This window comes from Pteropus vampyrus, unplaced genomic scaffold, assembly GCF_000151845.1.
Source record: "Pteropus vampyrus isolate Shadow unplaced genomic scaffold, Pvam_2.0 Scaffold151, whole genome shotgun sequence".
NCBI classification, from domain to species: Eukaryota; Metazoa; Chordata; class Mammalia; order Chiroptera; family Pteropodidae; genus Pteropus; species Pteropus vampyrus.
The window spans coordinates 4,470,288-4,493,988 of NW_011888932.1; the positions used below are offsets into that span (position 1 = coordinate 4,470,288).

Here is a 23,701-nt window from a genome sequence, read left to right on the forward strand (position 1 = left end):
ATGTTCTTCCTTGACATATGGCAGTGGTGGTCAGGTGCTTCCAAAATGAGCAGGTTCACTGCTGGAAGAGACTGGCCAACCTTTATCCAGCTCCACCTTTGCAGGTCCAGTTTGGAAGGTGAAGCAAGATTGAATTAACCACAGCTCTATTGCTTGTATCCCATATTTCCTAATAAAAGAAATCCGAGGAGACTTGGGAAAGTGAGATGGAGCCAAGGCTGTTCTATTTCCCTGAATGAAAGAAACTATTATTTTTATGTTCTGTAGGAGCATCACAGAGTGAGCCAACACTGTTTATCAACTATCCACTATTGATAGTATACCTACTACATGGCCGGAAATTGACCACAAGTACCACAGATGTTTAGAGAAGGGAGAGTTCAGTGTGTCCTTGAGTAGTTAGATTGTAGAGCGAAATGGACACTGAGCTGGCATTTGAAGGATCAGCAGATTTAAGTAATCACAGAGATCAAGAAAAGACATTTCAACCAAAGAAAGACATTTTAGCCAGAAAGAATATATACCTACATAAATACTAGATTTAAATTATTATGTACCAGTGGAGGCAGAGGAGACTTATAAATGTTTTCAAATCTGGCCCATAGTAAACATTTAGTGGATAGGTCCTGAATGAATGGATGAATGAGTATATGAAACCTTCTGACCACACTACAGATTTAGCTTTCGGAAATAATTTATTGCCAGTGTTATGAGTCTAGAATTTGGCCTTTGTTCTCTAAGTTATTCAGCCAGAAAACATATGAAGGTTGTTATATCTCAGAGCAGAGCCAGTCTCACTTGCTTCTTTGACCTGTATATGCTTGTGTTATATAAGCACCTTTCTGCCATACCACTTATCCAGAAGCAAACATCAGGCAGCAGCTGATCACTCACCATGAGCATCGTGCTAATGCTTTCCTGCACCTCATCCTGTAGGCTTGATGAGGGCATGGGCTCCGGCCATCATCCCTTTCACATGAGACCTTACAATGATCAATAGAATCTACATTTAATTGAATTAGTATACTGAGATATTATAAAAATCGACAAACTATCCTTCTCCCAACAAGAATGAAATGGGATACTTTAATATGAACTTGAATAAACAGGATAGGCAAATGTGACATGGAGTTAAATGTGCTCATTTTGCTCTGCAGGCCGTCTTCACAGATTTGGAAATCCTGGCCGCCATTTTTGCAGCTGCTATCCATGACGTTGATCATCCTGGAGTCTCCAACCAGTTTCTCATCAACACAAGTGAGTTCACCACTAGGACAGTCATTTGAGATAATTGTATGATTCATTGCTTAACTTTTTTCCTTCTAATGTTTTTGTTATGGATAATAATAAGAGTAAAGATGAGGTAATCCTTCCATTCCACTCAAACTGCTCAGAGCTTTCCTGGATACTGTGTCCAGTCTGGCAACAGAATATTTGAGCTGCACGGAGAACTTGCAAAGGGTCAGAGGGGAGCCATAAAAAGTACAATATGTGAGGAAAGAGTAACAGACGTGGAATTATCCAGTAAGCACAAGGGAAGGCTTGGAATAATGTGATAATAATTTTCAGTATTATGCAGGGCTCTCGCACAGAGCATGGTCACCCACTAGTGTCCCTCTCTATTGAGGAAGAAGGCTCAAATGTTAGGTTTGAGTATGGGAACCCCGAAACAGAAATAAGACTCCAAAGAAAGCACTGAAATAGGTTTCCACAATTCAGGAGGAAGGGTCATTAAAAGTCTCATATACTGCAGAGGTTTGATTATGGATTGATTAGTCCGTAGCAGAAAGATGACTTCAGCAAACTTCAGGGCCAGTCCAGCCTTAGGATCTCAAGCCATATTCAAACCTTTGTATGCTCAAACTGTTTAGTATCCACGCTAATGAAAATCCATGAATTCTTTCAGTTAATACACTGTGTCTATATGCTGAAAATCTAAGTACTTTTTCTTGTGAGAATACAGGTTTTCTGATGTCATGATTAACATCAAGTGCTAATGGTTTTATAGAAATGTTTGAGCTACTTTATCACCAGAATATCTGAGTGATCTAAGTGTGGGGTACATTGTTTTGTTTTGTTTTTTAACCTTGTTCTTCTATTGAAAGAACAAACTTTGGGCAACTACTCTATCAGCTGGTATCATGAATCAATCCATGTGTAGGCCAGTTAGCTTCACACAGAAAAATGATCTTTCTGTTATAGCCACCTACAACACTACCATACACAAAGCCAGTTTGTAGGTCTGCGCCCTTGATCACCAAGTTAGCAAGACAAGAGTGCTGAAATGACTTCATATATCCCACCACTTTTTCTGAGGATGTAACTCAAAGCCCACCGCTAAAGCCATGGTTATGATTAACAGCACCTGCAATTAGTGACATATTACCATCATATAGCTATTACTCTTGATTAAGAGAAAATGTGGCCTCATGAGTTTGATGACTATGTTCTCAATTGCAGACCACGGTTCTGCCTAACGAAAGATGACTGTGATTTTTCTGTGTGAAAGGCAGGCTGGAAGCTGTAATTTACACATCCAGATATTGCAATTTCTGGTGTACAAAGCCAGAAGGCAGAAAATTTGACATCAAGATTGTTCTAAAAAGCAGTACTATTTTGTTACCATATTTATAGAAAGCTCAAAAAAACTACATTATTTGGATAAAATGAAATTTTACATTATCTTCTTTGAAAATCCAAAACTCACAATTGACAGAGCTGGGAAGCATATTGAAAAGTGAATATAGTTTGAAAATATTAATACATTTGATAAAGTTTTAGTTTATTCTTTTCCAAAGCACAAAATATATGACGACGTAAAGGAGATTACAATCTGAGATAAAAATAGGATTTAGCTGCTTGGGAATGCTCTTATTTAATGTCGAATTCTTTATGAAGTGAAGAAGGAAAAAAAGGTTTTAAAATACCATCAATTTTAATCAAAGAGAAAGCTTATGCACTAGTATCTACTAGACACTTTTTTTTTTTTTTTTTTTTTTGCTTAGAGACTGACTATATCCTTCTGTAGAGGGAGACTGTTTCTCCAAGAAGAAATGACGTGGATCTTGGTTCTTGAAACCACTTAAAGAGAACTAGATCTGATTTCACATTAAGATAATATTAGTGTTTGAACTGTACCCCTTTTTATTAAGTTGTCGTTTTTTCTCGTTTATTAGATTCAGAACTTGCTTTGATGTATAATGATGAATCTGTGTTGGAAAACCATCATCTGGCCGTGGGTTTCAAACTGCTGCAAGAAGAGCACTGTGACATCTTCCAGAATCTCAGCAAGAAACAGCGTCAGACACTCAGGAAAATGGTTATCGACATGGTAAGACTTCAGCCTCTCTGCATTCCTCACTTACTTTTACCTTTGCAGGAGGAGAAATTCCATTCTCTCCGATAAACTGAGCTTATTGAAAGTTTTCATTTTCTTTTTACCCAAGGTGTTGGCAACCGATATGTCCAAACATATGAGCCTGCTGGCAGACCTGAAGACAATGGTAGAAACAAAGAAAGTTACAAGTTCAGGTGTTCTCCTGCTCGACAACTATACTGATCGCATACAGGTATTTAATAAAAGCCTTTGATTTAACACAAAGCCAAACCAAACAACAATTAAAAAATGAAAACGAACTTCAGTTGCATGTTCTAGGTTATTACTACAGCTTTGGGCTTATTTTAAGAACAAACTAAGCAAGCTAAGAAATACCTAAGAAAAACATTGCAGTTTATTCTCTAATTTATGAGGAAAAACATAACCCTATTTATTGAATCGCTTAGTTCTAAAAATAAATGGTAAAATCTATTTGCAATAAGGCGTACGTGACTGCTGTTTTCAAAAGCTCGTGTTTGGATATCAATCTCATTGACTTGAAGTTTGTTAGGTCTGTTTTGGTTATACAAATTGTCATCAGCTGGTCTCCTCTTTCCACAAGCAGAAAATATGAAGATATTTACTTTGAGTAGTTCTTTGCATTTTTTCCAAACTGAGGAAAGGAAAATGATGGCAGTATCTGACCTCTACTGTCCTTTCCAGTTTTAAATTCAGTGGCCATCAATCTGAGAAGACACACATTTTCCCTTTTGGGACTCCTCTAATGGTCAATGACCAACTCTGGCCAGCACCATTGTAATTCTGCTTTTTTGATGCACACACTATAATTATAATGCAACTAAAAATGTTCTTGGGTTTGGTACCAAGTGTACTAGTACGAGAGAGATGAGATGTTCTGGTAGTATTTACACCTAGTTTTATGGGATTTCCAAAACTTGATTTCAGGTCCTTCGCAACATGGTGCACTGTGCAGACCTGAGCAACCCCACCAAGTCCTTGGAATTGTATCGGCAGTGGACAGACCGCATCATGGAGGAATTTTTCCAGCAGGGAGACAAGGAGCGGGAAAGGGGAATGGAAATTAGCCCAATGTGCGATAAGCACACAGCCTCTGTGGAAAAATCCCAGGTATCTAATATAAGGTTTTCAAAGTTTTTGTGAGCTCTGCTGATTGTAGAACTGGAGGATTCTGTCTAGTTCCTTTCTTTTATATAAAATCGTAAGGAAGCAACTACTCATTTAGTTCCATTATACTCATGACTCATTCATTGCCTTCTCCATTATAGTCAGTTTCACAGGGTGGAGATAAAGCAGTCATCAGAACCCATCAAACTTTGGACTGTATATTCTCAAACAGTTTGGATAGTTGTCTATGACCTTAGCAAATCCAGCTGATTGAACTGAAGGCTGCTGCTTCATCTCATCCACTTAGATTCCTCCTAGCTCTCTTTTTATCCAGGAGCTTTATTCTTGTTTCCTGCAGCCTATTTTTGCTATCTCTCCATAGTCAAGCATACTGCCACCATAACCAGAGGTAGTGAATCTTATTCCTACATACTTCTTCTACCTCATAGTCCAAGCTCTGTCCTGTGTTCTCTTCTGAGGTTGCCTCTACACCTCTGAGAACATGCTGACATCTTCCAGTTATGTCAAAAGCTACAAAGTCCCTGTGTGCTGAAGACAAATACACTGGAGGCGGGGGGTTGCAGAAAGGCCCCAGAGGCCTCTAGTTGCAGAGTATATAGCACTAGAAAGTGTCACTATTCCTACAAAGGCTTCAGGACTTGCTGAAAAGTTTCTTTTTTTTTTTTTTAGAACAAAAAATAGCCTGAGCCAGGTGGTCATGATTGAGAGAATGAGTCTATAGGCTGTCCAAGGTTTTTCTCACAAAAGCACTTACAGTGTTTTGTGTTAGTGTTTATCCTCTCCCTGCTATCTGCTACCCCCAAATTTCCATATGCTTGTATATGAGTGTATAATTCCTTTGCAGTTATTTGGTTGCTTCTTAAAGAAACTCAGTCAAATGAGTTTAAAATCTGTGAACGTGTTCTAATAGTCTAATATGCTATAAAAATGCATAACATTAATTTAGGACCAATTCAAATACCCTAAAGCCTTAATTAGAACAAGATCTTAATCAATCAATCAATCAATTAATTAATTAGAATGCCCTTTCATGAACTACGATTTTTTAAATATTTATCTAGTGTCAATGCTGTTTTCCACACATTTGCCCATATATTATCCTATTTGAACCTCCACACAGCCTAGTGAGGTAGCTTGTATTTCCTCAGTGTGTCAGGTGAAGAAGCTGTCCTCTTGGTCCCTTTCACCAGCTCTTTAGTGACTCGGCCACCCCTACCTAAAGCTCTTCACTCTCCATCACTGTGGACAGGTCTCCCTGTGGCCATGACATTGTGGTTCTATCTGGTATTTCCCATAGATGTGCTCTGTCTGAGTCATCTGGCAATAAAGCCTTTGACTAAGTGCTGTTAGGATTTGTAGAGCTCTCTTATTCCAGGACCTAGGAAATAAGCAACTAGAGGCCACCTTTCAGAAAATGCTGAGCATTTAGCAGAAGCAAAACAAATGAAGAAAGGAAATGACTGCACTGTATTCACATGATTCAATTTTCTCCAGTGCCTTGAGCTTGTTTTTTCAGGTCCCTGGAAAACACCTTGAAAATAGTCTCTAAAGTCAATTAGACACACATAAAGAAGAAAAAGAGAGGGAAAAAGAGTGGGTGGAAGCAAAAGAAATATCTGAATCAAATACAATCTAGTTCTTATAACTAATGCAGGTCAGAGCTGCCCTGTCTTTAGCATAAATTCTATTCAGGCTAGGGAATCACCAGAGAGAAGAGAGATGAGAGACAAATAAGATGTAAATGAGTTCACATATGACTAAGACTCTTTAATATGCTACAACCTCGATGTATTAAATGACCGGCCAAAAGCTAGAATATTAATGAAGAGAAGTTTCCAGTAGTGTGGAAATGTAGCTATATAATCTCCCATGGGTGCATATAAATTGCCCTCGCTCATCTCCCCCTGAATACCAAACTAACATCTCTCCAGCTCGCTAGACCCTGACAGGGGAATTCCATTCCCTCATTCAACTGATGCCTATTCTTTCTCTCAACCTGCTCCCACCCCCAGTGTTTCCTGTTTGTCCCACAATGAAGAGGTCAGCATGCGGCCACAGAGCCAGCTCATACAGGATGCATAGTGCCTGTGTAAACCATAACAGAGCCATAAGCCTCATATTTATTCGCAGGAACACTCGCACAGGAACTGCTTAATTGTTTTTATTTTCCCTTCTTTCTCCTGATGGAAATGACTATGTGCCTTATGGATCTAAAACAATCGCAGACGTGTCCATAGAGGGGATATTTGTTTAGGGGCTTGAAGTATTTTCAGATGTTTTACCAAACTCATCTGTAAACCAAAAGCATTCCACAGGACTTGAGACATTTCAGAGTAGTCAGAGGCTGGCCCCCATTCTTTGGAACTGTAGCATATTTTCAAGTTATCAGGGAAGGAATGTTGAGTCAGAACTTCTTAGACCTGGGGCTTCCTTCTTCAGAGAATGACTCACAGAAGCCAAGTAATGACAGTCATTCCCGGCCAGGGTTACATCCAGACTTCTTATCTGGCACATGTAAAAGGAAAAGTCGTCAGTTATACTGAGACGTGAGACGAACACAAGGTTTGGAATCAGACAAAGCTGGGACTGAGGCCCAGCTCCACCACTTACTGGCTCTGTGACCTCCATCGAGATATTTAATCTCAATGAGTCTTAGTTTCCTCCTTTGTAGATAGTGGGTAACAATACTTTGCAGGACTAAGAGCAGTGATTTTTATATTGCATCCAGTGCAGGACATACTATATACAGTAGTTGCTCAAATAATGGGATCCATTATTAACAAACTCTCTGGGGTTGTTGCTTTTTCTTTGCATGGAAACCAGGATGACGTGTTTGGTTTTTGAGGCCCATCACAATAACAGATATGTGACCTTATTTTCCTCCAGGTTGGTTTCATTGACTACATTGTCCATCCGCTGTGGGAGACATGGGCAGATCTGGTACAGCCTGATGCCCAGGACATTCTGGACACATTAGAAGATAACAGGAACTGGTATCAGAGCATGATACCCCAGAGTCCCTCCCCACCGCTGGACGAGCAGAACAGAGACTGCCAGGGGCTGATGGAGAAGTTTCAATTTGAACTGACCCTAGAAGAGGAGGATTCTGAAGGACCTGAAAGAGAGGGAGAGGGCCACAACTATTTCAGCAGCACAAAGACACTTTGTGTGATCGACCCAGAAAATAGGGATTCACTGGAAGAGACCGATGTGGACATTGCGACAGAAGACAAGTCCCCAGTCGACACATAATCTCCCTCTCTGTGTGGAGATGTACATTCCACCTTGACAAGCATGCCAGCTGTATGGTAGGGCCAGCCCACCATGGAGGCCAAGGCCTGCACAGGACAAGGGCCATGTGGCTTTTCAAGTTACTTGAGTATGGAGCCAGAGTGCAAGACCGTGAAGCAAATAGCAGCTCAGGAAATTCCACGGTTGACTTGCCTTGCTTGCAAGCTTGGTGGAGAGCTGAAGCTTCATGTGGTACTGGAGGCCAAGTTCAGATCACGACTAAATGGCCTGAAAATAGAAGACACAAAACTGAGAGATTTTTCTGCACTAAGTTTTGGGAATCTGTCCCCTCTAGTGACTGAGCTGACTGATAACTTCATTTATAAATCTGCTCACCTGTCCCTTTGTCTGCCAACCTGTGTGCCTTTTTTGTAAAACATTTTCACGTCTTTAAAATGCCTGTTGAATACGTAGAGTTTAGTATCAACTTCTACACAGATAAGCGTTCAAAGTTGACACAAACTTTTTTTGACTCTTTCTGGAAAAAAAAAAAAGGAAAGAAAATGGTCTTCCTTCTTTCTTGGGCAATATCTTTCACTTTACTACAGTTACTTTTGCAAATTGAAAGGATACGCTTCTAACCACATTCTACTTCCTTCCCCTGTTGTCCCATCTGATTCCACAGTTGCCCTTACAACCTATCTCTCTTTGCCTGCCTTGAACAGTACTTTTTCTCCTTGAGAGTTTCACTTTTTTTCTGTCAACAGAATAAAGTTGAATAAACTAAGGGGTAGGAAGGGAGTAGTTGTGCTGTTCACAGTAACCGTCTGTGTAAAACCAGTGTAATAAGGCAGTGCGCCCTGTGGTGTCCGGAATTCCTACGCCACTGGGAGCTTCATTGCCCCCATGCTGTTCTCCCCCTCCTCTCTTCACTCTCACACCCAATTATGCCATTTTCAATTTAATGCTGCCGTCTTTCTCTTGCACTGCCTTCTGCGCTAACACCTTCATTTCTGTTTATAACCATGTATTTATTACTTAATGTATATAATGTAATGTTTTGTAAGTTATTAATTTATATATCTAACATTGCCTGCCAATGGTGGTGTTAAATTCGTGTAGAAAACTCTGCCTAAGAGTTGCAATTTTCTTGTAACGTTTTGTATTGTGTATTCTATAAACTGAACATTGCTTAAGAGAGATATACGGCCCCCTCGCCAGTGACATCATCGGTGGGCTCTTTTACTCAGAGGGTCTGCCCTTTACCTGTCTGAGTTGCTAATACTGCTCAACACCTTTATGAACCAGTTTAGAAACAGGATTCTCACATTGGATACTGAATGGTTTATATGGAGCTTTTACTTTTGTATAGTTCGATAGGGGTAGGAGGCAATGGGATATAGTTTTCACCTATGTTCTGTCCAAATCTGTGTACGCACAAGTTGGGCTCTAACGGGGTTCTACTGTAACTGTGGCTTCAGTTTAAAAAGCAACACTACATTTGCTCACAGATGGTTCTTCTGAGTGTTTCCAAACTACTGACTTTGAAAAGAAAGCCTCCTGCCTGCCATTAAGCAGGAATGTCATGTTCAAATTAATTACAAAAGAAAACAATAAAACAATGTGAATTTTATAATAAAATGTGAACTGATGTAGTAAATTATGCAAATGTGAAGCTTCTCATAACAGTTGTTAGGCCTCTTACTGGCTTCAGTCTCAGTTTGTAAAATATATTTCATGCTTTCAGTTCAGCATTGTGACTCAATAGTTAAAGAAATGGCACAAATGTGCATGACTAATGGGTTTGTATATCTATGAACACTGCATTATTTCGGGTGGACATTTTATTTTCAAAAGCTTCTCACAATGTATCTTATAATACTATTATTATTATATATTGTGTTCAACTGCATTCTTAACAGACTTTTCTATGAGGTGAATAAACAAAAGCATGATTAGATTAGACTGTAGGCCCAATTATTTTGTGGTTAGTTCTGACGTATTAAAAGCAGACCTTTTTTCGCTTCTCTTCTAACATACCCCACAAAGAAAACCAACCACTTTGCCTGGCCAACATCAAAACTGAAGTTTCAGAATCTGTGTCTGAAAAGTCCCCAACTTGGAACATTACACATTTTCTTAGCAATCGTTCACCCAGTTGCTAAGAAAATGGGAAGAGAGGTAATGAAAGAAACCAAACAGAACCACCTTAAGAATCTGAAGAGTTTAATTTACTAGGTAAATAAAGGGAATCTCCATCTTCTCTGAGGCCTCTGGAAAAGTGAATCATAGAATCACAGAACATTAGTCAGATGGTCCCATTGATCATTTGACACAGGAAGAATCTGAGGCGCAAATAGTCCTCTGAAAGCACAGTTCACAGAACTCCTGCGGACACTTGTGGTCTTCTCGATGATCCATGGAGTCTTCTGTTGATCAAATGGTTAGGCTTTTATTTTTTGAAAGAACCGTGTAGATATCATAAGCAAAATATTTTGTTGAATGCTTTGTTGAAATCTTATAGTTAGCTTTAAAAAAATTATACTGAGAAGTGTGTGTGTGTGTGTGTGTGTGTGTGGTTAAGAAGTTTGCAAGAATCAGTAGATGACTCAGGTAAGCGTTTGTGAACAAGTAAGAGGGTCTGCTCTAGAGAACTCCACTCAAAAAAATGAAATCATTATATTTCTTTATAGAGATAATTGAAGATGAGCCAACATTGCAGAATCAGCTTGCCCACTAGCTACAGAGCTAATATTTATAGCATTTCGTCACCACCCCTGATTTCCAATTGCACCCCACCATCTCTGAGCCTTTACTGATTGAGCGACAAAAGTGAATCCGTTAGAATAACCACAGGTGGGACTTTTAAAATGTCTACAGCCATAAATATTTATAAATGTTCGTAGGTCTGTTTCTACAGAGAAGTTGTTCTTAACCCTTGCTGCAAAATGAGAATCATCTGGGGAATACCTATTTTTTTAAAATGTTAATGTTTGGCCCTCATCCTTACCTCAGATTTCTATATGAATTGGTCTTGAATGGAGCCCTGGGTATCAGATTTTTAAAATTCTCCTGAGGTAATTCTAATATGTAATTGTGAGTAGGGAACCACTGTCCAGAGAGAGAAAAGCTAAGGCTTTTGTCTTAGTCCATCGGGGGTGCTGTAACAAAATACCAAAACTAGGTAAATTAAAAACAACAGAAATTTATTTCTCACAGTTCTAGAGGCCAGGAAGTCCAAGATTAAGACACCAGTATGCTCACATTCTGCTGAGGACCCATTTCCTGGTTCATGGCCAGTGATTTCTCCTTGTGTCCCTACATGGTAGAAGGGGCTAGAAATCTCTCCAGGCTCTCTTTCATAAGAGCATTAATCCCATTCATGAAGACTCCACCCTCATGACTCTAGCACTTCCCACAGGTTCCTCCTCCTAATATCATCCTCTATCTTTGGAGTTATGATTTCAGCGTCTGAATTTTGGGTGATACACACATTCACACCATAGCAACTTTCTTTTACAGCAACTGTCTGCAGACATTGTGCACCTGCCATGAGCAGGCACTGGTTCAGATACAGAGATGAGAGTAGAGATGAGAGATAAGCAAGACAGAGCTCTATATTCCAAGAGCTTGTAATCTGGTATTGTTGCTCACCACTTGCCTTTTAGAGTACTGAATTATAATTATGTTTGTAGGAAAACCAAAATGAAGATCAATTGAAAAGAAAGTTAATCACCTGGTTCCAGAACATAGGCCCTAAGTGTAATCACCCCCCATCTGTGATGGCATGTCAGTGTTCCTGATGGCAGGAAATGACTGCAGACACAGAAAATACTGTGGCATCCTTGCCAAGCCTAAGAGCAACAGCTTGATACTTAACAAAATACAAAAGAGCCTAAGACTATGGAATTGTCAGAGTCGAAAAGAAATACACAAATACACAGGCATACACATGCGCATGCACACATGTGCACGCGCGCGCACACACACACAGAGGAAAGCAGTTCCCAGGCATGTTCCCACAGCCTTATTTTGATATAAATAAGTTGAGGGTCATAGTAATTCTCAGTCCATTGATAAAAGACTAATAAAGTCCAAGTGAAAAAGGGTGGTTAATTGAATGGATTCTGTTGCCATGAGGCCTAGGTTCAAATCCTAAATTATCCAACCACTCAACCCTAGACAAGTCAACTACTCCCTGTGCTTCAGTAAAATAAGGATGATAAGTCTGTTAAATGGGTATAATAAACCCAGGCCTTTTCTTGCCATTCCATTGCTACCTCTCTGAGCTCCATGTCTTACTCAGTGATCAAATCAATGATCATATGAGCCTTAAAACCGCTGAACCAACATGGGGCATGATGGTTGGCAAATCCCATTTATAAACCTATGCTTTGTGCACCCTGATCTCTGCTTTCACGTTCGCATGGTGTTCTCTCCATGTGCATGTCTGTGTTTAAATTTCCCCTTTTTATAAGGACACCACTCACATTGGGTTAAGGGACCACCCTACTCCACTATGACTTCCTTTTAACTAATTAAATCTACAATAACCCTATCTCCAAATAAAGTCATATTCTGCAGTGTGAAGGGTTAGAACTTCAATATATAAATTTGATGGGGGAGATAACACACAGTTACTCACCAGAAGTTCCGTTTCCTAGTACGGGGCTTTTTCTGCAACAACATAACCTTAGACACCCATTCAACTTCTCTGCATCTCAAACTCTTCTCTAAAATTAGAAGAATGGACTGTATGCTTGAACAGGTACTATCTAGTTATAAAACTTTTAATGCTTTATGGTAAAGCATTTTTGGTTTCTTAGGTTCTATATTCTTCAAACATATTAATTATTTTCTTGGTGTAGTTAGGTGCTACACAGAGAATCAGGGAGAAAAGGAAGCAGGACCTTGGGGTAGTAGGATAAACATAGCTCAGGGGTTAAGAGCTTAGGTTCTAATGGTGAACAGGTTCTGATTCAAATCTCTGCCATTCCGTTTTCCAGCTGTGTGACTGTGAACAAATACTTAACCTCTTCAAGCCACAGTTCCCTCCTCATTAAAATAAGGAAAATAATAGTAATTGCTTCATAAGGTTTTTGTAAAGACCAGTGAATAGTACATTTAAAGTACATAAGTGTAAGCCATTGTATCACAGATGTCATCTAAGGATTCATTCTTTCCACGAATATTTATGGAGTGTTAATTATGTGCCGAGTATTAAACAAAACAAAGCCCCTGCCCTTATAAAGTTTATATTTTAGTGGGAGAAAATAACAAATAAAAAGATAAACTATACAACATCAGGTAGTGTGATATGTACTATGGGACTGGCGAGTGATGATGGTTATCGATTGCCTGGCTTGGAATCCCAGCTTCACCCCTTATTAATGGCCCAGACTGGAGTATAGCAAACACAAAGGCCCTGAAAATGTAATGGGCTTGTCAACCTCAGTGAACAGCAAAAAGGCCAGGTGAGGAAGAGGAGCAGGAAATAAGGTTGGCAGTCAGGTCACAGAGTTGTTAGGCTATTGTAGGGACATTAGGAGGTCATTGGACAATTTTAAGCAAGGAGCTGATATGACAGGACCTACGTTAATCTAGAAGCTTACTCTGTGAGGGGAATAAACTATATTGAGGCATATGCAGAATCAGGGAGACCAGTTAGGAGGCTACTGGAATGGTCTTCTGAAGTGATAGGAACTTGACAAGATTAGTGCTAGTAGAAGTATTGATAGTTGGAAGATTTGGAGTACACTTTTAAGGCAGAGGCAACAGGACTGGCTGATGCATTTGAAAATGGAACCACAGGAAAAGGAAAGACAAAGATCCCAAAGATGTAACCTAGGTAACCTATTGAATGGTGGGAACATTTCCTGTGATGGGGAGCATTTGGAGAGGAACAGATTTTGGTTGGAGATGTTGAAGAGGCAATTAGATGTACGAATCTGAAGTTTAGAACCAAGTTTCTGAAAGTCTTAAATCTATCAGCGAGCAGCTCCCTATCTACAGTTAGCCCCTCTATCTATGTAAGCTAACTACGTTTAACCCTAACTTATCCCTGATGCCAGATGTATTCTTTTTAGTAGGTTCCTCAAGAAATCTGCCCACACCAATCATTTTATGTTTTTATAGAATGTACAGGGGGTCTTGGGAGGTCATATTCAACAGCACACTGCTTTCTGCCACCTCACAGTTGTCTCATTCCCTCTTTATTTTTTTCCACCCTATCCTCCAACTCATAGATACTCCTTTCAGGAGCAAAATCTGTTATTTTTCCTGGCTTTTGCACTGCAGTTAGATTCACCTTTTGTTGGTGGAGCACGACTTAGGGGGAATCTCACCTTCTAAACCAAAGAGCTCTCAATAGTTATTTTGTGCAAATATATTTTGAGCACTCCCAAGATAAATTTGCATATAAGAACATTTCTCCATCTTGTTATACCTCCTCCCAATACAATTAGGAAGCTCACTCACAAACTTTAAGAGGTGGGTGAGGAAAAGACAAAGGTCAAATGTTTCCTTATGGCACTCAAGCTTTCCCCATCTCTACGTCCAGGTATTCCCACACTCTTTGCCAGATTTGCACTGATGCTTGACCTTTGCCCTCTGGCTCTGCTCAGTGGTTGGAACTTGGAGTCTTCAGTAGTGACCTTCCCAGACTCTCCTGTTCTTTTTTTCCTTCCCCTCAAATTTTACCCCATCCCTAAAAGGACAAAAATTCTTCTACATATCTTTGATAGAGAAATTTTACCAAACCCTTTTGTTGCTCGAGAAGGCTCTTTGAGTCTGCTGCTTCACCCCAGGCAGCTCTCACCTCTCTCCACAGTTCCGTGCTCTGAGTGCAGGCCCTAGAGTGAGCATAAGTGGAGACTTAAGCTACTCCCTCATTTGGTCTCAGTTCCTGCATGCCTCTCACTGTATTTGCTGAGTAAGATTTTTAATATCTAAAGACATATTCTTATTGCAAAGCATGGATCTTCAAAGCAAGACAATTAAGTCATCTGGTGCTTAGGTAAAATTAAAAACAAATAAAAAGTGATCATTTACAACACTGGGAGATAAACCAAAGTGGCCATTATGGATGCTTTGAGAAAAAGCACGATCTGTCCAATATAGCTCTTTTCAACGGTAATTTGGTTTATATTCTATTTTTATCTTTCTCGTTGACTTCTAACCTAACATTCAAGTAAGATGTGACTCCACAGTTTTTCTAGTTTCCTACATGGAAATCTCAAGAAGAGTCAGGCCAAAATGTTCACATGAAATCAAAGAACTGTAACTTCTGTGAGGGCCAAGGTCAGTCAGGTCTGATGCTTTGCCCTGTTTCCACAATGTCCAGCATCATAGCTGGCACAGAGTCTGTGCTCAGACGTTTTTTGAATAAATCTGGATGTTGATGACAGTAAAACCCCAGTTAATGAGCAGATGAGAAGAATGTGTATTGCAGCAAGTTGACTCTCAGTTTCTCTCACTAGATTGCATTGATCTGTTTTCAGATCTGTCTCTCACTCAGCACTGAGCATCTCCAAGAGAGGACAATATATTTTGTTTTGTTTCCTTTTTAATCTTTGTATTCCTTGTCAGCAATCACTATGTTGGCCCTAAATGAAAAGAATTCTCTGTCATATTTGTTGAGCAAATGATCCAAGACACAAGCTAGAAAATCTTGTTATTGAAATTACTGGTGAAATATATCTGTCTACATAATTTTTTTGGTGGGGGAAGGAATAGAGTATTCTGGGGATAGCAAGATTTGACAAATCCTTGTTCCAGGCCTTGCTCTGTCCCTTCTTAGCTGTGGGAATTGGGGCAAATCACTTAAATTTTCTGAGCCTAAATTTTTTCATAATTAGATAGAGCAGACAATAGAAACCTAAAGATGAAATCAGAGATAGTATTACATATCGTACGTGCTCAATAAATCTTTATTATCTGGATATATGTTGTCATGAATGGAAGAATAAATTATATTAACTCTTTTAAATGATATAAATAATATAATGATAAATCATTTGAAGGATAAATGATAAACACTTTTTTTAAATTGCCTTTGAAAAGCATAACACAGTAATACATTTTGATTAATTTAGGGTTCTGTAAGTCAAATTCTAGTTAATCTAGATTTTTCTATACATAACTCAAGATTCCAGGAGGAGAAATGCTCTTACTCTAACCCACCAATATGGAACTATGCTGACACCGATAGGCTCATTAAAATAGAAGGAAATGTGTAAGCCATATTAGTCCCCTCTCAAAAATATGTCTAATTGAAAACTTCCAGTGGCAGAGAACACTGCAATATTTTTTTAAGATGATGTAAATTATTAAATTTTTGAGATGGAATCAAACTATACTCTTCTAAAGCACCCTTTCTGGTTTATGTTTTTTCCTTCCATAGCCAGTCAATGTATATAACTCCTCTTCTAATTTCTTGTTGCAGTTGAAAATAGGAGTCAAACTTTCAGAGTTCATGATGATGTGACCTTGGGAAAAATAATATAACCTCTCTGTGCCTCATTTTCCTTATCTGTAAAATAGAAGTAATAATAACTGTACCTATTTCAAAGATTATTGTGAAGATTATATAAATTAAGGCTGTAAAATATTTAGAATAGTTTCTAGCCCATAGTATATGTTAACAAATGTGAACTGTATATAGCTAGAAGTCACGTGTTTTCTACAATGTTCCTTCAACCATATTTTGTATGACTTAAATTCATCATTCTGGTCAAATTATCCTGGGCTTGCTCACATTGACAGTGTTTTCTTAGGATGAGTGTCCCAGAATAAAGCGCCATATTTCAGTCATGGTAGAGCGCACATAGCCCAAGATTGTATTCATTTGGGGAGAAGTCAATGACTCACCCTGATGATTCATAAGATGCTTATAGGCAAACAAACCCTTCACACCTTTTCACACGAACCAGTGTGAAACCATGTCTCCTCCATTCTCTGCTTGTAGAATTGAGTTTCTGTAACTCAGTGCATCATTTACACCTTTCTAATACATTTCATCTGCAAAACTCATGGAGTAAAGGAGAGAGAGTCTTCAGTTCGGGTGTCAGACTGAACTGTGTGTAAACCCCAGCTCCAGGACTATCTTTGAGACCTTAGTGAAGGTACTTAATTTGTTTGATCTTCAGTTTCCTTTTCTGTAAAATGGAAAAATGATATCCATATCAGATTATTTAGAAAGACTGACATAATTTATGCACAGGCAGTCATGCAATATATGAGTGTAATTAGTAATATTAATACCCTACTATAATGATTAAATAAGATAATATATGTGTGGGAAAAATCTTCATATTGTTGGTTTAAATCCTAAAACCAACATTGTTTTTGACCTAAAAATAATTTTGAATTCTGATAACCCATTATAATAATGCATTCTATATTTTTAATTACACTGCTGGTAAAAATGTTAACCAGAACAGGACAAGAAATGGAGGTGTGTTAAGCTGCCAGCAGTCTTCCAGATCAGCATCAATCTATTAGTCAGTACTCCATTGGCAATGGCCATGAATCTACTATAATTTTAGCTATGTGCATAAACATATCAAGAAAAATGCAATCAAAAACTTTCTTGAAATTTAGACATAATGTCTAAAGCACTTCCCTCTAATCTACTAACACTAACTGAGAGATTATTATAGCATGACTCGTTCTTAGAGGACTCATGCTAGTTACTTTCCTCTCAAATGACTTACAAATCATATTTTAATTATCTATTCTAGAATTTCTTATACAATGATGTCATGCTCGACAATCTGTACTGCTGGATTTTTTTTCCTAATGATTGAGATAATATTTGTCTGTCACATATTCCCTTATTTATGACATATTTTGTGTTGTTGCTGATTTCTCAGAGATCGCCAATTATGAGTCAAAAACACATTGGTTAAATCCTTTCAGTATCCTGAAAAATCATGCTTTTAGAGACAAGAAACCACATACAGGACAGAGAGGCTCTCCTCACACCTCTTCACTTTATGTGTCAAGTCTAGCAGAAGAACATGGTACTTGTACACTCTTAGCTAAGGGCTTATCACCTTCTAACTGAGGAAAACTGTCTTCTTTCCCCAAACACACAGTTTCAGAAAAGATGCCAATAGAACAGTGAAAGAAGTCAGGGGAACCAATCTACTATTTCGAATTGTTCTTCTGCACTTATCATTGATTAATTAAGGAAATATGCATTGAGTTCTTAATATTTTTCAGATATTGTTTTAAAACATTGTCCTTTCTCCTTGGAAAATATAAGAAGACAGATGTGCAAATAAAAAAAATTGATAACATTATACAAGGGGTAAAATGAAAGTATGCATGAAGAACACAAAAGTGGAAGCAACTATTTTTTGGGGGGGATAACAGGGAGCACTTCTCATATGAGGACAGGGTTAAATATTTGAGGCTGAGTCTTGAAGGATATTGAAGCAGTCAGCAGACCAAAAGGATAAGGGAAGAAGAGCAGGAAGGGTTGTATTCCAGGAAAAAGATAGAACACATGAAAAGAGTAGAAATGTAAACGACCATCGCTGAGGTCTATCGACGTATTCATTCATTCATTCCACAAATATTTATTGAGTTTATACTGTGGGTCAGGTACTCTACTAGACATTGGGGATACAAAGATATGCAGAAAAAAAAAAGGCTTACTCTCATGAAATAAAGTTGCAGTTAGACAAATATTAAATTTTTAAAAGGCGAATGTGTTACTAGGAACTGATACGAGTTCTCCAAAGGATGAAAATATGAGAGTAATGAAAAGAAATTACCTTGGCCAATTTATAAGAAAAGGAAAAGGAAAGCATTTTATGACTATAAAAATAACCTGCGCCAAAGTCCCATTGCAGAGGAAGCAGAGTGCCTACGAGGACTGAAAAAAGGGCCGGTTACACTTGAGATCATGGAGTAGTAAGAAATGAGGCTGGTGAGGCAGGCACAGGCAAGATCTCACAGGGCATTTTAGAGATTTTGCTCTTCCTTAAACACAATGAGAAGCCACCAAAAATTTTAAGCAGGGAGGCGATATAATAAGACTTGAATTTTGGAAGATCATTCTAATTACAGTGTGGAAGGCAGATCCTGAGATGACAATAAAAAACATGGGAGACAAGTTAATAGGCAATTTTAGTAGTCCAGCCAAGACAAGATGATATCTTGGAGTAGCGTGGGACTGTAGAGATGGAGAAAAATGTGTGGATGTAGAGTTATTTAGTCATGGCATTTACTGATCTTAGTGATAGCTGATATAAGAGAAGAAAGAGGTGAAAAAGACTAAAGAATCGATCCAAAGTTTTTGGCTTATATAACTGAAAAGGTGGTGAGGTTGTTTTCTGAAAAAAGAAATACCAGGGAAGTACTAGTTTGTGGGAGGTCATGATTCCAGTTTGAGGGGATGTTGATTTTTGGATGTCTTTGTGACATCCAAATAGATGTCAAGTAGACAGATTAATATGACAATCTGAAACTCAAAGAAGCCTAGGCTGGGAGATATCCATAAGTCATACATAATGGTACTTGAAGTCATGGGATGTCCTAGGGAGACACTGCATAATGAGAAAAGAGGATTGAGGATAGGACTAATCTCTAAGGAACTCTTTTATTTAATGAGAGAATATAAAAAAGATAGGTCTATAAAAGAGACTGAGAAATTGAAATCAATAACTAGGAAGTGTACCAAGAGAATCTGATGTCTAAGAAAGCTAAAAGAAGAGAATGTTTTTAAGAAGGGTGTGGTCCACAATGTTGAATCTTGGTGACAGATATAGTAAAATAAAAAAGAAAACATATTTTATTTAGAAATTAGATCATTTTCAATGGAGTAATGGCTCAATAGCCAGTTTCCAGTGAATAGAAAGTAAGAAGATTTTTAAAAAATGGAGGTGATAAGAACAGACAAGAAGTTTAGTTTTAAAAAGAAAGATTGAGAGGAACTAAGGGAAGAAAGGTTGAGGGATCATCGGTAATGTCTGCCTGAAAAGGCAAAAGTGATGTGGTCTGAAGCACAGTGGAAGGATTAGTCTTACGAAGGCAATCACTTTCCCAACATATGAAAAAAGGTGGGGTACCGGTATAAGTGGATTTGTGAGTTCAGCAGAGGGAAGGTAAAAGAAGTCCTTTCTTCTGATGTCTTTGATTTTCTTTTAACAAAAGAACATTGGCCTCTTCACACGTGCTATTTCTTTCAAACAAGAGTAACATTTGGTTAAAATCAAGTTAAAACACTTTCAGAGGATACCAAAGGAACCCAACCATCCAATCATTGAGCCTAAAGAAATGATAACTCTACTTAGAGAAAAGAAATGGAAACAATCTTTGAATAATTAAATCATTATTATGTAAAATAATCAGTTTGTGCTAAATTACACTAAGGGTGGGACCCAGGCCAATGGGGTCTGTTTCAATTCAGAATTAAGACAAACTGGAATTTCTAACTGTTCTTATTGCCCCCAAATTTAATAATGTGAAGATGTGATAAATCCTCAGTTGCTAGACGTGGTTGTTCAAGGAGCCCTTTACTTGTTGCAGGCGATGTAAAGGGGGAAATTCAAGCAAGAGATAGGAGGCTGAATGTTGGGAATTTCTATTTTTTTGGCCATGTTTCTCCCCTTTACATGAAGACAATTTGTTTTTGTTTTTGTTTTTGTTTTCTTTCAGCATGAAGTTTATTTTCCCTGAGAAGATGGAAAGATGGGAAGTTAGGAAAAAAGAGAAGATAGGAGAAAATAATTATCAGGCTAGAGTTTTCCTGGGAATCATGTTACTTCTACACTATTGGCCCCATCTATAGGACTCCCCGGTCCTTTCTAAATTTGTCTTTTTCTGAGAGTGTGTGTGTGTGTGTGTGCGTATGTGTGTGTGTTTTGGGCTTGATTTTCTTCAGAGGTTCGAATGCTCTTCTATGGTCCTCAGCAATTTTTCATCTATTCTATTCTCATTGCTTTCTCACAAGCATATACTCCTATTCACCATTCACCAAGTGGCCTTCTTGACTTCTCTTATGGTCCCAAACATTTGCATTTTGGAAAAGTTGTCCCTCTTCCTCCATTTTTATACCTTTTTATTATTACTTAAAACCTGAAATCTTCAGAAAGCGTTCTTATGCAGTGACATGAGTTTTTCTCATTTCCTTCCTAAAATCCAGGAATAAGGGCCATTTGTATAATACTTGATAGGTTTTATAGTAACCATTCATAGGCATCACTGCATTTGATTATCACAAAGATGTCTTGAGATTCAAGTTACGTGCCACCAGCTCCAACAGCATCACCACTACCATAATCACCACCATAACCATCACCAACTCCATTTTAAAGATGGAAGTCCAGTGAAGACTAAGGGAGTGCCTCAAGTCATTCCATTGAATGGCTAAAAAGCAGAAACTGAGATCTGCATGACTCTACAAGTCTCTTTTTCCAGGACTTGTTTTCTCTGCTATTGTAAATTTTCGGTTGGCATGGTCACTTTCTTTAAAACTGCCTGTTATTTCCTTCTCAACAACAAGCACTTTTTCTTTGGTTGTAATTACATGGAATTGCAGTTCCCTTAGTTACTTCCTCTGTTATAAAGTGTGTTTATTGAATGATCGAGTGAACTTTCTAAGACCGTTCTTTACCAAATTCTCGTGAATATTAATGTTCCTTAGGTTGTGTGAGCCATCTCCTCTAGGTAAAATTAGTCTACCCCTTTTGAGGTCTCCGTGTCTAAATTTGCCCTCTCAGAGGCATATAAATACCCACCTTGAAAGTGCATCCAACTGTTCAATCTGTTGGTCAATCAATTAATTAAAAACTATTTACTGAGTGCCTGACATGTGCCAAGCACTGTCTAAGCTATTAGGGTAAATTGGTGAAAAACAAAAGAAATACATAAACCATATAAGAAAGACCTTAATCAAATAATCGCAAAAATAAATAAGTTGAGTATCTGTCCTTTTATGCCCTTTGTTGGCTCTTTTGTAGTTTATATGACAAATCTACACTAGAAACATGCCTTTAACATACTGCAACTTTTCCACAATGTACCTTGCTCTCTTACCTCTTTCACAGGCACAAAGAACTTAAGAATTAGAGAAAACTTGGAAATTAACCGGTGTGGCACTTCTCAAACTTGAACGTACATATAATTAATGGAAATATATTATTAAAATGCAGCTTCTGAATTAGTAGATCTTGGATGAGGCCTGAGAGTCTGCATTTTTAGCAAGCTCCCAGGTGATGCTGATGCTGCTGATACATGAACAACACTTTGATAGTAAAGATCTAGTCCTCTGGTTTATATCTGGGAATATCCGTCAGACTCCCTTGCTTTTGAAAAATACAAATTCTGAATCAGACTTTAGCAGGGGCTGGCCAAATGAAATTTGAGAAGACGATCTTAGGCTTCCACTTCCAGTTAATATGAAATAACTGGGTTTATCAACCCACCTGAAAAAACCAAAAGAATAAAATCTGATAAGATATGATACAATGATTTTTGAGATACTAGACATTAGTCAACGAACTAGAGTCTCTGACTCATCAGGAAACAAGTGCTATGAGCCCAACAGTCTTTTGAGAGAGAATTTCCAAGCCATGGTAGAAAGCAGTAACCCAAGCAGAGCCTAGCTGACTCCCTGAGTTGAAGAGACAAAAGTTGAGAGTCGGGGAGAGCAGGGTGGCTAGACTTTTCAGGATGGAGTACCAGAAAGGAGGGAGCTGCACAGAGAGAAAACTCTGGATGTCTAAAGAAAGTCCCCTTCAAGTATGTGGCAAAGTACTAATCAACACATACCTGTGAGAAAACTACCCAAGGCAAGGGTAAGAATTACTGGAAAAGAAATGAGATAACAGTGACCTGTGTTCACACAGAGCTGGAAAGAGTGTCTATAACTACCAACCAGACGGAAATCTCATGATTCATGGGGCATTAGTTAGAGTACTTAGAAAAGACTGCCTCCGGTAAGGAATAATTAACCTAGACTGAGCACAGCTATAGTTTCATCTAATAAATTTTAAAAGCAAAACCAAATGATCGAACTGTTTCCAAGTAACTTAACTGCATCACAGAATGAAGCTCAGGAATACTTAAAGGAATACAAATTATCCAGCACCAAATAAGGTAAAATTTAAAATGTATGGGGTCTATTGAAAATTTACCAGGCATGGAAAGAAGAGAATACAACCCATAACAAGGAGAAAAATCAAACAAAACTGGCTTTGAACTGACAGAAATGTTAGAATTAGGAGATAGGAATACAGTTGAAGTTGTATTCCATATGTTCAAAATGTTAAGTAGAGATAAGAAAGATATAAAAATACAGTAAGATTAATAACAGATTAGACAATACAGAAGAAAAGGTTAGTGAACTTAAAAACATAGTAATGGCAAGTATTCAAAATAAAACACAATGAGAGGAGAATTAACAAAAAAAAGAAAGAAACCAATCATTATTGTGCTTTGGGACAACTTGAGGAGGCTAGTAATGTGTAGTTGGAGTCTCTGAGGAAGGGGGAAGAGTTCATTAAAATCTTTAAAAAAATAAATGCTAGAAAATTTTCAAATTTGATGAAAATTATAAGCCCACAAATTTAAGAAGCTTATAAAGCCTAGAAACAAGAGACTTGAAGAAAATTATATCACAACACATCATAATCAAATTACTTAAAGCCAGGGATAAAAAAGTCTAAAAAGTAGCCAAGGGTAGGTAAGGCAGGGACTCATGTTATGTACAGAAGAACAAAGATAAATGTGTCAATGGATTTATTGTTAGAAATAATGGAAATTTTATTTCTTGTCAGAAATTATGCCAGCTTTGGGTCACTCCAGATGTTCCTTGGTTTGTGGGAGAATAACTCCAATTTCTGCCTCTGTCTTTACATGGCCTTCTCTTGTGTGTGTCTGTGTCATCTCTTTTTTCTCTTATAAGGACACCTGTCATTGAATTTAGGGCCCATCCTGATAATCCAGGATGATCTCATTTGGAGATTCTCAATTCTA

General features: G+C 38.2%; 1 protein-coding gene and 1 long non-coding RNA gene across 10 annotated transcripts in view; one reads left to right on the top strand and one right to left on the bottom strand.

The window, feature by feature from the left end:
* Positions 1-9,679, top strand: part of PDE4B (phosphodiesterase 4B) — a 500,375-nt gene extending 490,696 nt beyond the window's left edge. For 4 of the 9 annotated variants that reach the window (XM_011369584.2, XM_011369585.2, XM_023536205.1 and 1 more), the window contains 5 exons: positions 1,158-1,257; positions 3,177-3,331; positions 3,447-3,569; positions 4,283-4,465; positions 7,370-9,370. In XM_011369584.2, coding sequence (XP_011367886.1) covers positions 1,158-1,257; positions 3,177-3,331; positions 3,447-3,569; positions 4,283-4,465; positions 7,370-7,735 — 927 coding nt within the window. In that variant the 3' untranslated portion in view covers positions 7,736-9,370. Of the gene's footprint in view, positions 1-1,157; positions 1,258-3,176; positions 3,332-3,446; positions 3,570-4,282; positions 4,466-7,369 lie in introns of all 9 variants that reach the window. The other 5 variants (XM_023536204.1, XM_011369586.2, XM_023536206.1 and 2 more) reach the window with 2 other exon arrangements.
* LOC111745282 overlaps positions 6,629-23,701 on the bottom strand; it is a 42,238-nt gene continuing 25,165 nt past the window's right edge. Inside the window, exons 2-3 of the long non-coding RNA XR_002782577.1 lie at positions 7,859-8,002; positions 6,629-6,988 (exon numbers count right to left, since the gene is read on the bottom strand). This is a non-coding gene — a long non-coding RNA (uncharacterized LOC111745282). The remainder of the gene's footprint in view (positions 6,989-7,858; positions 8,003-23,701) is intronic.